The 16,665-nt window shown below is 40.7% G+C and overlaps 2 protein-coding genes across 2 annotated transcripts; both read left to right on the plus strand.

The window, feature by feature from the left end:
- Window positions 1–1,752: 1,752 nt before the first annotated feature.
- On the plus strand, window positions 1,753–4,341 carry LOC122322140 (uncharacterized). The gene has a single exon (XM_043213579.1). It carries the CDS (start codon window positions 1,753–1,755, stop codon window positions 4,339–4,341), a length of 2,589 nt encoding a protein of 862 aa, XP_043069514.1.
- A 21-nt stretch (window positions 4,342–4,362) lies between these two features.
- On the plus strand, window positions 4,363–7,198 carry LOC122322141 (uncharacterized). Its single transcript, XM_043213580.1, has 4 exons — window positions 4,363–4,645; window positions 4,743–6,139; window positions 6,224–6,643; window positions 6,719–7,198. Exons 1-4 carry the CDS (start codon window positions 4,363–4,365, stop codon window positions 7,196–7,198), a joined length of 2,580 nt encoding a protein of 859 aa, XP_043069515.1.
- Window positions 7,199–16,665: the final 9,467 nt, after the last annotated feature.

The raw sequence follows: 16,665 nt of genomic DNA on the forward strand, positions 1-16,665 counted from the left end.
AAAGGCCCTAGCCTACGTCGACGATGGACTTTCCTCCGAAACAGCCACTAAATACAGCACAGAGCATGCTGTCAGTGCAATTATTAAAAATTGCTCTATAGAAAAAGTTAAATACATAATGGAGGCTGGAACATTCAGCACTCTAGACCAAGCAACGACTAAGTTTGTCAATAGTTGCACAGATGCAACAGGACAATCTAATACTGTTCTATACTTCAGTGGTCAACGACCCTATAAAAGAGGTAGTCGAGGAAACTACCGAGATAGAATAAATACCCAAAAAAACAGTAATCGTCGTTATAATAATAACAATAGAGGCAGGGGCCAGTATAGAGGAAATTATAAAGCTATCGGTAATCAAAGCCGCGGTCAAAATAATAACTCCTCTAATGTACGTGTCATTCAGGGTAGATCGGAAAACTACCAGGCTCCTTTAGGTACACAAAGTTAAATAAAAAAGTACACACAATCAACTTAAACCTTTATAAGGCAATAACTCCGATTTTCTTCATTTTTTTTTTGTTCGGTAGATAAGTGAAAATAAAAAATACACTTCTTCTTATTTTTTTTTTAAGGTGGGTTTTTCTTAATTTTTTTTAAATAAGCGAAAAAAAGCGATTTTTTTAAACTAAGCGAAATTGTTGATTTATTTGTATTATAATGCAAAAAACACAAAAACTCAAAAATATGCAACATAATATAATATTTACCTATTTTTAACCATTAATTGAATCAATAATTCAATTTTTTTTGATTTTTTATATTTTGGATGAGAAACTGCACAACCAATTCAGATTACCACATTCACCAAATTGGCGAGAAAAGTAATCACCTGTTGAGTATTGGACAGAATTCTGACTGACCAACACTTGTTATATAAAAAACGAAAGTTGCTGAACTGCATCAAAAAGATTTTAGACAGTTTTTTAACGCAGGTTGAAAAATAATTGAATTTAAACGGTATGTTGCAGATATGTAACAAGGCCATATAAAGGGTTAAGTCTTAATATGTTGGTAGTATTCAAAAACTCCGCCTCAAATAATATTCTCACTGTACGGTCATTTTCGTTGTCGTAATGTTCATTACGTTGTTAGTGCATACCACAACCCTACAATCGATACCTGCTTGATGTCTATCGATCTCGAGACCCCGGTCCCTTTGGAAAGCGGGACATCTCTAAGCTTCTTCCTTACGACTTCTAAGCTTCTTCCAATTATTACCCATTACACACATTTTTTGAAACACATTTGTTATACTGCCAACATTGTTTGATCTCTAAAATCAATTCAAATTAAATTCAGTGACATACTTGAAACCAACCCTGTGTTTTTATAAAACGGCAACAGCAAAGTCCCCATAGCAGACTTCTGCTAATCGTTGACTCCCGTATTCTATCGGTGCAGTCACAACATTTTTGGTGGCCCATGAGGGGAACCTGTTGTTAAATGTGCCAATGAATGGAATTTGAATTGATTTGGAACTAACAATTGGGCTCAAATTAATCTGAAACAAACGGCTATTAACCTATGCCACGTGTAACCACGCTTTCTACGAATAACGGACCGAAGAACAAGGGATCGCTGCGAGACGAATAACGGACAAAGGAAGGAGAGATTGCTGCGAGACGAATAACGGACCAAAGGAACGACGAATTGAAACTGGAAACTGCTACACAGACTGACTGGAAGCCGGTGAGTGTTTGTATGTGAGGGCTGTGATTTCAAGCGTGCTGTTGTAAATTCAATAAAACTATGGGTATCGACGATGTAAAGACAGGCACACAAGCCAATCCTTCCCCATCCGACCAGTTTGCTGGTTTGCACGCGAGACAGAAGGATTTATGGAACAGGTTGACGCAACTCGAGCGTAACTTCAAGAAGGATAGCCAATCCCGAAAATCCAAACATTATTTTCTTCAGCGCCTTAGCACGTTAAAGGATTTATCCACCCTGTTTGATGCGAATCACCAACAATTGGTCGATCAGCTGTGTCCCAGTCAACATGTATATTTCTCAGACAACCTATACGAGCGGTTTGTTGAAGAGCACCAGCACATCTTCTGCAACATCTCGGAAGAATACGACAACAAGTTCTCAGTGACAGCCCAAGGTTCCCCACCAATCGAGTCCGTCACTCCAATTTTATCATCCAACATTCCGCTTCCGAAGCTTCCAGCTCCACGCTTTTCGGGAAGCTTTACGGATTGGCCCTCGTTTTACGATGGTTTCCTACAACTCATCCATGACAACAACACTCTCTCTAACATCCAGAAGTTTCACTTTCTCAAGCAGGCCTTGCCCGAAGGACGGGACCAGGATGTCAGTCACATGGCATTAACGGATTCTGGGTATACGGTAGCCTGGGATCTCCTCGTCAAGCGCTACAACAATCCACGTCTCCACTTTATGCACACCATGGCGGCACTGTATGGGCTTGAGTCGGTTCCCAAGGAAGCTTCAGAAGGTATCAGGCGCGTGCTAACCCTGGCTAATGTTTGCATTAGTGATCTTCGACGTTTAAAAATAAACATTGATTCCTGCGATCACTGGCTAGTGCATCATCTGTTAACCAAACTACCAAGCAGCACTACGCAAGCGTGGGAGCACTCATTGGGGAGCTCCACCGAGATTCCAACCTTTTCGATGTTGGAGACTTTCCTGCTGGAGCGCTTAGTTAGCATCGACCTAATCGAAAATCGAAATCAACCACTTGGAACTCGTTCAGCACCAGGACAATCTTCCCATCCACGTGCGCCTAACCGATCCAACTTCAATTCCACTAACCGCCACAGTTTTCAAGTGACTACGGAAATGGGAGCACCCCAGTGCACTTTCTGCCAAAGAAACCATGTTCTCCGGAGATGCCCCAGTTTTCTCGCGAAGGATTGCTTTGCTCGTAAGACGATCGTCGATCGCATAAAAGCATGCCTCAATTGTCTCAGCACAGGCCACGCGCTAAGTCACTGCGGCAGCACTCGCAATTGCTTACAGTGCGGCCAACGCCACCATACGCTACTGCATTTTCCGAACATAGCAACCCAGCCTACCAACTCTGCCCTATCGCGACAGCCAACGAACGGTGTCCATAGCGCGCAGGGCACCCAACAGAGCGTAGCATCCCGCTCATCTGTTTTGTCTCAACAGCACAGCTTAGCCCCCGGCTTAACTGCTTCGAACGAGACGCAACTCCTCAGCGCAGTTGCCACCTATCAAAATCCATCCACCACGATTCTCGCCACGGCCCTAATCCGAATTGTCAACGACCAAACGGGACAATCTGTTTTAGCCAGAGCGTTGATTGACCATGGCTCGGAAGGAACACTTATCACCGAAAGCTTAGTACAGACGCTGGGTCTCTCACGCACCCCTATATCTGCGGAAATAACAGGGATCGGCGACTCCTCTCACAATCGTTGTCGACATAGTACCAATTTTGTCCTAAGCTCGATTTCAGGTTCCCAGTTCACATCGTTTGTATCCACTGCATTTATTCTCCGTACACTTACAGGGCACCTTCCAAAATCGGATGTCGACCCTCGCTCATTCCAACACCTTAAAAGATTGCAACTCGCCGATCCCAATTTTGCCCGCTCCGGTCGTATTGACGTGCTTGTGGGCGTTGATCTTATTCCACAATTGATGCTCCCAGAAATTCGACGAGGAACTCATGAGGAACCCATCGCACAAAACACTCTTCTTGGTTGGATTGTTTTTGGACCAGTGAGGAAATCCATGACACACTCCATCACTGTCCGTTGTAACACCACGACGCTTGATCATCTGGTGCAAAGGTTCTTCGAACTAGATAGCGTGCCGTCTGAACGCCAACTCACCACAGAGGAACGATGGTGTGAAGAACACTTTCGTCAAACCCATGTTCGACAGCCCAACGGGAAATACATGGTTCGCTTACAACTGAAAACCTTGTTCGACCCGTCACAAGTTCTAGGCCGATCAAAACATATAGCCTTAAATCATTTCTACACACTAGAGCGAAAATTGCAGCAGCGCGATAAGCTTCATCAACAATATCTCCAAGCAATCGAGGAATATTTTGACTTGCAGCAAATACAAGAAGTCACTACAAGCGAAGACAGTCACTCTCATATCAACACAAATGGGAAGCTCGGCGTCTTCTGCAGCACGATTCCACACCATGAAGTCCTGAAGGAGGACAGCCTGACGACTAAACTCAGGGTAGTCTACAACGCCTCTTGTAAGAGCTCCAACGGGAAATCACTGAATGACATTTTATGTACTGGCCCAGCTCTACAGAACGATTTGGGAGGAGTGATACTAAATTGGCGTTGTTATCGCTATGTTTTCGTGGCGGACATCTAAAGGATGTACCGATGTATCGAAATGCATCCAGAGGACTCTCAATTCCAGCGCATTTGGTGGCGTGACAAAACCGGAGAGTTAAAAGAGTTCCGTCTCACCACAGTTACCTTCGGAACAGCATCAGCGCCATACACAGCGATTCGGGTGATCCACCAAATAGCTCAGGACGAACGAGAAAATTATCCGCTAGCAGAAAAGGTACTGAAAAGGGAGATTTATGTTGATGACGTACAAAGCGGCCATGAGACCACGGACGGTGCCATTCGAGTGCGAAACGAGGTCATAGCAGCCCTCCGCTCGGCTGGTATGCATCTTCGAAAATGGGCAGCGAACCACCCGGCGTTGCTTAGCGATATTCCTAAAGTAGACCTCTGCAACCACTCAATCTTCGGACAATAAAGACAGCATTAAAACGCTTGGACTGTACTGGCAGCCAAACCCGGACGTCTACGGATTCAAAATCCATTTCTCGATCAATCCCACACTTTCGAAAAGGGCTCTTTTATCAACAGTGGCGCGGCTCTTCGATCCATTAGGATTTTTAGCACCCTTGATAGTCATGTCAAAAATTCTCCTCAAGGACGTATGGAGCTTCCGTATGCAGCAAACTGATGGCACTTACCGTGCACTCGATTGGGACGACATGCTACCAGAGTCTTTGGCAGCGCGTTGGCAGCGATATCTCGAACATCTTCCAGAAGTTCAACACATTCGCATACCACGCTGGTTCGGTTGCGATTTCAGCAACGTGATATCTCTTCAATTGCACATGTTCTCCGATGGGTCGTCCCTCGCGTATGCAGCGTGTGCCTACCTTCGAGTACTCGACATTGCTGGAATTATACATACACACTTAGTCGCAGCTCGCACTAGGGTTACACCAACAAAGCCTCTCACCATACCGCGAGTGGAGCTTTCCGGAGCAGTTCTAGCTACCAAACTCGCCACATGGATCCAGCAGCAACTTCACGTGCCTCAGATGCGGGTCACAGTGTACTACTGGTCAGACGCCATGATCGTGCTTCACTGGATATATGGAGATCCATGCAGGTGGAAGACTTTTGTAGCCAATCGAATTGGCAGCATCCAAGAGGTCAGCTCTGCTTCCCAGTGGGGTCATGTGTCTACGCAGGACAACCCTGCGGATTGTGCAACGCGTGGTTTAACCCCACTACAGCTCGCGCAGGATAAGCTCTGGTGGAGCGGCCCAGACTGGTTGCAGGAACCCGAAGATCATTGGCCCAAGGTAACTTTTACTTCTCCAGATCCGAGCACAATCTGCGAGGAACAGGCAGCAAAAGTTATCCACGCTCACACCTGTGCATCCACTGATTCCTTTGTTGAGTCATTTTCGTCATACAGTCGACTTGTATTTTCCACAGCATTCATTAATCGCTTTATCCATAATACTCGCTGCAAAAGGGAGGCTCGGCTTTCCGGACCAATTAGCGTAAAGGAGTTTTCCAAGGCAATGTATACTCTGGTTCGCGTTGTCCAACAGGAAGCATTCTCTCACGAACTGTCCAAGTTGCGAGCAAACAAATCGCTCTCAAAATCTAACAAGCTTAGCCAACTGTCGCCATTCATAGACGCCCAAGGGATCCTCAGAGTGCGGGGCAGACTTCGAAACGCTTCGCAGCTCACCACTCAACAACGCACGCCCATCATCCTACCGAAGTCACATCATTTTACGGACCTCGTCATAAAAAACGCCCATCTGAACACCATGCATGGGGGTGTGCAACTGACCCGTGCGATCATCCATCAGCAGTTTTGGATCATTAATGGCAAACAAGCGGTAAAAAGAGTTCTCCGACAGTGTGTGGCTTGCTTTCAGCATCGCCCTAAACCCTCTCGACAATTAATGGGTGATCTTCCATAGCATCGTGTTAATCCGCCGAAAAGAGCGTTCGAAGCTACAGGTGTGGATTACACAGGATCTATCGATGTCAAGGCCTCGAGGTTCAGAGGACACACTACATACAAGGCCTATATTGCTGTATTCATTTGCCTCGCCAGTAAAGCTATCCATTTGGAGCTGGTGACAGGCCTCACAGCACAACATTTTCTCTGGGCTCTCCAACGGTTCAATGGACGCCGCGGTTTTGTGCGGCACATGTACAGTGACTGCGGCACAAATTTTATAGCAGCAGATAAATCCCTACAGTTGTGGTCTAACGAGTTCCGGCAGGAAATCAACCAGACAGTCGTCCCAGAACTCACAAAGCGCTATATTCAGTGGCACTTTAACCCCCCACACAGCCCAAACTTCGGAGGACTTTGGGAGGCTAACGTCAAAGCCGTAAAGTCTCATCTTCATCGTTCCTTCAAAAGATACCCAATGACTTATGAACAATTATCAACCGTTCTTATCCAGATCGAGGCCTGTCTTAACTCTCGGCCATTATGCCCGTTGACCGCGGATATTAACGATCTGCAAGTATTGACTCCAGCTCATTTTCTCATCGGAGACTCCATGCAATCGCTTCCTACCCCCAGTGACAAGGACAAGTCGCTCAACATACAATTCATGGAGGGACAACGGATCCTACGCCAGTTCTGGAAAAGGTGGAGCTCAGATTGGTTGTCTCACCTTCAGGCACGCCCTAAGTGGAGACAAGAGGAAGAAAACCTACAGGTCAATGACCTAGTTATTATCAAGGACGACAGGACAGGTCCAACCGATTGGAAACTAGGTCGTGTTACAGAATTACACCCTGGAGCCGATGGGATGGTACGAGTTGCAACAATCTATACAGGTTCGGGTACATATAAGCGATCAGTATCCAAGATCTGCAGATTACCCATCCCGAATTACACGGAATCTAAAGTCGAGGAAGCTAATCTTGAACAATAGTGATACACGCATTTGATCTCACATCCATACCACAGCAAACATTTCACCTGTTTCTTTCAGTTACCATTAGAAGGATGTCTTAATGCTGGACCCAGCATTGCGGGGCGGCATGTACGGTCATTTTTGTTGTCGTAATGTTCATTACGTTGTTAGTGCATACCACAGCCCTACAATCGATACCTGCTTGATGTCTATCGATCTCGAGACCCCGGTCCCTTTGGAAAGCGGGACATCTCTAAGCTTCTTCCTTACGACTTCTAAGCTTCTTCCAATTATTACCCATTACACACATTTTTTGAAACACATTTGTTATACTGCCAACATTGTTTGATCTCTAAAATCAATTCAAATTAAATTCAGTGACATACTTGAAACCAACCCTGTGTTTTTATAAAACGGCAACAGCAAAGTCCCCATAGCAGACTTCTGCTAATCATTGACTCCCGTATTCTATCGGCGCAGTCACAACACTCACATTTCTTCTAGATACAGGAGCAGACATTTCATTACTAAAAGATAATTCAGATGCTTTTCATATAATTCAGAAAAACATCAAGCAAGATAGAACAATAGATATACAAGGCATTGGACAGGGAGTAATTAAGTCCAATGGTTTAGTTCGAATTGAATTGCAGACTGACAAGTATACAATTCCGCACAATTTCCATTTAGTTTCAAAAAATTTCGCAATACCATGCGACGGAATTATAGGAGTTGACTTTTTAAAAACGTTTAATTGCAAATTAGATTGTAAACCAGCCAATGATTGGTTCATAATAAGACCAAATAACTTAAAATACCCAATAAACGTTCCAATAAAGTTCAGTTCTGGTAATAATTTCATATCACACAAGATCTGAAGTTGTCCAAATCAAGAAATAGTATCCGGTATTTATGTTGCGAATACTGAATACAACCAGTACCGACCAATTAATAGATATAAATATCATACAGTATGAACCGCTTTCGAATTACGAGATAATTCAACCAATCAAAGGTTCTAGAACAGATGAAGTCATATCCAAATTAAAGAAAAACTTTCCTTAGCAATTTGAATCAAAGCTCACCGACATATGTTCTAAATATAGTGATATATTCGGACTCGAAACTGAATCAATCACAACTAATAATTTTTACAAACAACATTTAAGACATAAAGATAAAGAACCAGTGTACATAAAAAACTACAGAATACCCTACAGTCATCAATACGAAATAAAGAACCAAGAAGATAAACTTATTAAAGACAATATAGTTGAAGAGTCTGTATCTGAATACAATAGCCCACTTCTGTTAGTACCTAAGAAATCACTCCCAGGTTCTAATGATGAAAAATGGAGATTAGTAATAGACTATCGCCAAATTAATAAAAAACTTCTGTCCGATAAATTTCCCCTACCCAGGATTGACGACATATTTGATCAATTAGGTAGAGCTAAATACTTTTCATGCCTTGACTTTATGTCAGGTTTTTGTCAAATAGATGTCAAATTTTTATGTCAAATAGAGCTTGAAGAAAAATCAAGAAATATAACGTCATTCTCAACCAACAACGGCTCATATCGTTTCACGCGATTGCCATTTGGTTTAAAAATAGCACCAAATTCATTTCAGAGAATGATGACAATAGCATTCTCGGGTCTAGAACCATCCCAAGCATTCCTTTATATGGACGATCTAATCGTCATTGGATGTTCAGAAAAACCTATGATCAAAAACCTTACCAATGTATTTGAACTCTGTAGAAAAAATAACATCAAATTACATCCACAAAAAAGTTCATTCTTTATGCACGGAGTGACATTTCTTGGTCACAAGTGCACAGATAAAGGAATACTTCCAGATGACAAAAAGTATGATGTCATCATGAATTATCCCGTACCACACGGACATTGGGGACAGTGCTAGAAGATTCGTTGCATTCTGCAACTATTATCGACGTTTTATAAAAAACTTCGACGACTATTCACGGCACTTAACACGATTAAGTAAAAAAAATGTCCCATTCTTATGGACAGACGAATGCCAAAAAGCATTCCTGTATTTAAAAAAGAATCTTATGGAACCAACCCTGTTGCAATATCCCGATTTCAGCAAAGAATTTTGCATAATGACTGAAGCAAGTAAGCAAGCATGTGGAGCAGTTTTAACCCAAAACTATAACGGACTCCAACTTCCCATTGCTTACGCATCGAGAGCATTCACAAAAGGTGAAAGCAATAAGAGTACTACAGAACAAGAATTAGCAGCAACCCACTGGGCAATATTACATTTTCGTCCATATATTTATGGAAAACATTTTACAATTAAAACAGATCACAGACCTTTAACGTATTTATTTTCTATGGTAAAAACTAGTTCTAAATTAACACGCATGCGGCTAGAATTAGAAGAATACGACTTTACTGTCGAGTATGTAAAGGGTAAAGATAATTTCGTGGCAGACGCCCTATATAGGATAACAATATCCGAATTAAAAGACATACAAAATAAAATCCTGAAAGTCACTACCAGGTACCAAAGTAGACGAAATGTCTACGCAGATAATGAAAAAGTAGAATTGCCAAGGCAATCTTCAGAAAAAGCTTCTCAGTCCAACGTATACCAAGTCATAAATAAAGACGAAGTACGTAAAGTAGTGACCTTGCATATAAAAGATGTGCTATGTTTATTTAAATATGGTAAGAGAATTATAGCAAGAATAGATATTGGTGATTTATGTGCAAATGAAAATATTGACTTAGAACAACTATTTCCAAGGCTTGAAACAGAAGCCGGTACATTAAAAAAATACATTTGAAAATGGCACCGCGGGAACACATCTTTGAAAAAATTTCAACAGATGATTTCAAAAATATGGGCAATAATTTATGGAATTTAAGAGTAATATAGCGAAGGCTATATTCGAAAATTTTATTCTGAAGTACGGTCCAATGGAGACGTTCATTACGGACATGGGAACAGAATACAAAAATTCGATAATAAATGTCCTGTGCAAGTATTTAAAAATAACTAATATAACATCTACTGCACACCACCATCAGACAGTTGGAACAGTCGAAAGAAGTCATAGAACTTTTAATGAATACATACGTTCATATATATCGGTTGATAAAACTGATTGGGATGTATGGATCCAATATTTCGTATACTGTTTCAATCCCCACGACTCCAAGTTTCACGACCCCATCTATGGCACATGACTATTGTCCATATGAACTTGTCTTTGGAAAAACAAGTAACTTACCTAAGCATTATAATAGCGTAAATAATATATAACATAGATCCAATATATTACATAGATGATTACGCTAAGGAAAGTAAATATAGATTAGAAGTAGCATACAAAAGTATGCTATGAAGTAGCAAGATACGAATAAGCAGACTCGAATATACAGAAAAATAAGGAATATTATGATAAAAAAAAACTAAAGAAATAAGTCCATCAATAGGAGATAAAGTTTTACTTAAAAATGAAGTATGACATAAATTAGACTTCCAATACACAGGGCCCTATAGAGTTGAACAAATTAATGATAGAGATAATATAGTTATTTCCGGAAGTAAAAACAAAAAACAAACAGTACATAAGGATAGGATACAAATTTTTATTTCATAAGAATCAACGGTCATACATTTCAAAAATACTATATACATACATATATATTGAAAAAGAAAACACTAAAAAAAAATTTTTTTTTCAAATATAATAATAAAATTGCCAATTTTTAGCATACAAAAAAAAAAAAATAATTAAATTTTACAAATAAAAAATATAAAAAAAAAAATAAACAAAATTTTAAAAATAACTTCACTAGACTACGTTATTTTTCAAAAGGAGGGAGATTTTATATGCACATATGTAGAAACACAAACAAATAAACCAATTCAAGTGCGCGAAATATGACCGCCCACTTATGAGTTAGGCTAAGTCAGCATTCCAACGCTGACCGCATGTGCCAAAGACATGTGTGCATAAGACTCTCTCTCTCTCTCTATACATTTACATAAACTAAGCGTGCATGCTCATGTGACATGCTCGCCCTCTCAACATACTACCTAAGTATATGTATATAAGAAATATATAATATAATGTAGCCGCTCCGCTGCCGGCTGAACTGGCAGCGCAGCGCTCGCCAAACTGATGTATTTAGACTTAGAGAATTCTTTATCTTTTGAATTAAAGTCAGAAATAAAACGGTAATCAAAGAGCACAGACGTGCGAATATAATTGGCTCATTTCTGGGCGATCTGGCTGATTACAATAGAATGCTTGGGACTTGCAGAGAGAATGGCGTTACAGTATTCTCGTTGTTCGAAGGCTGAGAATATTTGTGATGTTAATCTGTTCCCTTATTTCCTAATCTTCTCTCTCAAATTATTTTGACGGGATAATATTGCAAGCTCCAGATGTGCTATTTTGCGAGTTAACAAGCATTTTTCAAAAAGTTTTGACAAACAGAGAGATATAAGGCTCTTTGGTCTGTACGATGTTGGAATTGTGTTGTCTTTTCCAGGCTTTACTATCATCAAAGATTATAAAGTACATAGATGGGACATATCATACAAAGAAAAATTTTCTATGGCGGGTTCCAGCAGTGGAACCCGCTGGAACGAGCGGGTTCCATTGCGCGACAAGTTAAGTTTGAGAAATTTTTCGCGCGGCAACGATTGAGGAATAGCCGAGTGGTAGAGTGCTTGGCTGGTGTGCCCTTCTATTCCCTTCCCAGGCTCGGGAAGTCCAATTTTTTTAATTTTAAATCTATTTATATTATTGTTTTATTATTTTAATGTGTTTTCCAAAATTTATAATCCAATAAAAAAGAATACAAAATTGTAAAATAACCTTAACATCGTCTCAGTTCGTAGTGAAACCCGCTGTAAAAATGTCTATAAGTGCGGGTTCTACGGCATTTTGGTAGGCCGCGTCATGGAACCCGCTCTCATGTGTTTTCATTTTTTCCGTCGTGGAACCCGCTGTAATAATGAAAACATTTGAGAGCGGGTTCCACGACAAACGGATGGCAGTTGAGATAGGGAGAGAGAGAATTCTATTTTTAGATCGTAACATCTTTGGAACGATGAAAGTTTGAAACGTTGTAATCGAACCAATGTAAGAGTAAAGAGATCAGAAATATCTTTTACTATCCTTACTCGTCAACTCTGTTTTTGGTATAGATTCTAGCGCCTCCTTTAGCACCAATTTTAAGTATCATAAAATCGGCTTCGACGGTAGCCTAGATGGATAGTGCGTTGTCCTTATTCATGGGTCCTGGGTTCGACTTCATTAGCGGGCGGTTGTTAATCGATTTTGATAAAGTTATAGTTTTATGATTCTTGTTATATTTACTTTTATTTTTTTATTATTTTTTTTTTACTTTTAATTTTTCCGTTATTATTATTATTTTTAATTGCATTCTATAACAATTAAAGTAAAAATAAGTGACGGACGTGTCGGATGACAAAATGCCGGAAGGATTCACTTGAAATTTTATTAGCATTTTATTAAAGGGACATAATGAAGAATAAGACAATTTACCAATTGTAAAATTAAAGAAAACTTTTACAATTAAAGAAAAATAAAAAAATATTAATAATTATAAAAGAAAGAAAAAGTTCAAAGTCCTTACGAGGATTTGAACACAGAAAAATTACACATAGAGTAACTGCTCTTTGCATTACGCTACCATCCTGTCTCGATCTGCGGCGCATCGAAAACAGAAACGAGAAATTGAAATTGAAATTTGGAAGCCAAAACATTTTTACCCTGTCGTGCGAGAAGTAACACATACACACTTAGGTTCACATTTTTGTTGACGGGTACATGTAAAGAGTTCTGAAAATAGAGTCGTATGCATGTGCGTTTCCCCCCTCACCAACAAGCTCGACCCAAAAAGTTGACCGTTTTGGGCCCTGATGTCCCATCTATGTACTTTATAATCTTTGCTATCATTATGCTTCATTTCATCCCCTGGAGGGCAGTGCACTAGTTATGTCGCTAAGCGGAGCACTAGAAGGGAGCGCTTGCCAATGGTTGGGACAGATCGGCTATGCTGGCATAACCTGGATAAAATTTCAAGAATTATTTGTTCTCCGCTACGATGACTCTGAGACACCGGCCGCCATCTTCAACACACGTCGCAAATCGACACTAGACTGTAGCGTCTATTGTTCATAACCAATACTATAACGAACAGAAATGAACTACAGCAACAGTTGAAGGCGTATGCATATAGCAAGCAAAGTGAGCATCTGGCTTCAGATCATTCACCGACAGGAAGACATTCAAAGCAGACACACCAATTAAGTGCAATTACTGTGGAATTTTCGGACACAAAATGTTAAAATGCCGTAAGAGGAAGGCAGAACAATCAAAACCAATTCAACCGTTTGGAAAACCACTGGCGGGACGAGACAGGACTGGAGTGACTTACTGTCGAATCGTCGAATCGTCGGTCATATTGCATCCGTATGTATGAAGGGATCAGCAGCATCGAATAGCATGAACGAGAAGCGAGTAGATGTATGGACAATGTTGGAGCCTAAAGGAATTTTGTAACAATTTGGTGAGGCCTTTCCATTCTTTTTCGACTCGGGTGCCGAGAGCTCCTTAATTTATTAAGACAAATTAAAGCTGGCAGACAAATTTGCCGAAAAAAATACCTAATAATTCAATCATTCTAAAAGGAATTGGTCCAAATACTGTACACTGTAATTTACAAATACTATCCACCATACAAATTTTTCAATTTAATTTGGAAATCATGTTTAATGTAGTTTAAAATACAGTGGCTGACAAATATCCCTTGCCTCTAATATCAGATCAAGTAAACAGACTGTGATGGGGTAAATACTTCTCTTGCTTAGATATGGCTAATGGATTTTATCATATTCCAATAGATGCAGAATCCAAAAAGCGAACCGCGTTTGTAACTCCTGAGGGCCAGTTTGAGTTCCTATCTATGCCAGTTCGGCTGAAGAATGCCTCTTCGATTTTTCAGCGAGCTGTACATTGATCATGTAGTGATAGGAGCAAGGGCAAAAGAGGAAGCATTTGAAAGATTGATAGTTGGGCTAAGGCTCTATCGGAAGCAGGATTTTTATTTAATAAAAAGAAGTGCTCTTTTCTGAAAATTGAAATAAAATATCTTGGCTACTTGCTCAAGGACGGTAGTTTTAAACCAAATCCACGAAAAATACAAGCTCTGGCTGGACTATCTCAACCAAATAATGTTTCACTAATGAGACTATTTATAGGTTTAGCGTCGTACTGCCGTAAATTTGTCCCGCAGCTCTCTGAATAGATCAAACCGCTGTACCAATTGTCTTTTAAAAATAGTAGCTTCGTTTGGGAATCAGAGCCTGAAGAAATACGTCAGATAATTACTAACTCATGATCCGGTTTTAATGATCTTTGATCCGCAATATCCCATAGAGCTGCATACAGATGGAAGTGCATTATGCCATGCTCATGCACAAAATAGCCGATAATTCGATCACTCTATAACAGTGGTCGGCACCCCAATACATTGATATGATTTTACCGCATTAGTGTTAGTAACGAATAGCAGAAAGTAGGCTGTGAGCATGACGCTTCACACATTTATACTGTGTGTGTGTGGCAGAGCTCGGGCAGAGAAATTTCCTATGCCCCCGAGATAGGGCCGTGCCGACCTCTGCTCTATAATATTTTAGCAAATCTACATGGTCCCCAGGATCGAGGTATCATTCCTATGAACAACGCTGTATACAACGCTGTAAAAAGTTTCCGCCATTACCTTCACTGTCGAAAGCTTGTAGTATTTACAGATTGTAATTCATTCGCAAGCCGAGAGTACCGCAAGTTTTTTTCCAAAATCCGATTGTTATTGAATGAGAGACAATAAATAGGATACCTGAAGTTCACATTGACCTGACTGGCTTGTAGCTGAGCAGCAGCGTGATACGTGCTTGAGGGAAATTATAGCCCAATTGAATAATGAAGAGATGCAGGAGAGCTTGGCGAAGACGTATGAGTTAAAGACAGGAATTCTATATCGGAAAATGTACAAATCTTAAATTCGGCCTTTTTATTTTCGACCGGATTTACGTCATTGAAAACCCTCAATGACAAGCGACATCAAGGAACATTTCAATTTTGATGCGCTCGTCCCCCGTAAGCTATACTCAGCTATAGATAAGAGGGCAGTAATAATACTAGAAAGCACCTGGCAAAAGAAGTCCAGAAAGTATGAATTTTATATTCCGTGGCGTGGTAGCACTGACAAACTTCCAGAGAGCCGCGGTATTACTGTGAAGCGCCTTACCTGATTGAGGAAAAAAGTCTCTCAGGAACCTGATATGTACGAGAAGATTGACTCCCAAATCAGGAACCTCCTAAACAAAGGAGTCCAGAAGGAGCTAATCCCGGTAAGATATCCGGGGAAGAAAACAGTCGTGAGCAGAGCGGTACATGGTATCTTCCGATATTCATAGCGTTGATTCCAAATAAGAGAGAGTAAAAAATCCAAATAAGATTTGGATTGGATTTGGGTTGAATGCCTACTTACTCAAGGGACCAGATTGTCTGAACCCACTCAAAGACGTCATACTAGCTAATTACAAATCTTTTCGGAGGTGAACTTCCGCATAGGCTGAAGGAAATGAAATTTCGTATTATTCTCTTCTCTTTCTCTTCTTGAACCTTGGATAAGAACCTAGGAGATCGATATAAAGTTTCTGGAACGGCCTTTGCGCTACTTTGCGTTTTTCTAATGGTGGTCTCAGTATGGTGTTCACTTCAACAGCCACATTTATGGAAAACTTCGACTTGGCTATATTTATTGCTTGGTTTGCCTTTGTTCGCAAATGGCTTGCGATTGCTTCGAGCAGTATCATCTGTGACTGGAAATCTTCTGACAAAACTAGCAAACGATCAAGTATACGAATATTCTCGTGCGCATACTATATTCCATTAATCTGCACAGAGTTTGGGCGGGTGTTGCAAAGACCAAGAGGCATCTCCATGTACTGATGCAATGGCCTGTTAGAATTAGTGATACAACCGTGATAAAGAGAGCTGGTGGCAAGCGACTAAGTATGCCATATACATGAGGTAGTGGATAAGCAACCTTTATCTTGAGCTTGTTTACTTCTCTGAAAGCTAAACATAGACGAACCTTGGGTCACTTTCTAGCGAGAACTCAATTTCTGTTCCATGGACTCTTGGATTCCTCTATAATTATACCCGGTTTTTGTAGAGTACAAGGGTACATTGTATTCGTGTGAATGTATGTAACATAGAGAAGAAATCATCTCCCCCATAAATATTCTTGATCCCTCTGTCCGTCTGCCCGTCGGTCCGTGCGTCTGTCCGTATGAACGCGTAAATCTCAAAGACTCTAAAATATAGAGCTATAGGAGACAATAGGCATGGAGACTCCTACAATGCACAAGCAGATCAAGTTTGTCGGAAAATTTTGTCACGC

The sequence above is a fragment of the Drosophila bipectinata genome, chromosome 4 (genome assembly GCF_030179905.1).
Source record: "Drosophila bipectinata strain 14024-0381.07 chromosome 4, DbipHiC1v2, whole genome shotgun sequence".
Taxonomy (NCBI): Eukaryota; Metazoa; Arthropoda; class Insecta; order Diptera; family Drosophilidae; genus Drosophila; species Drosophila bipectinata.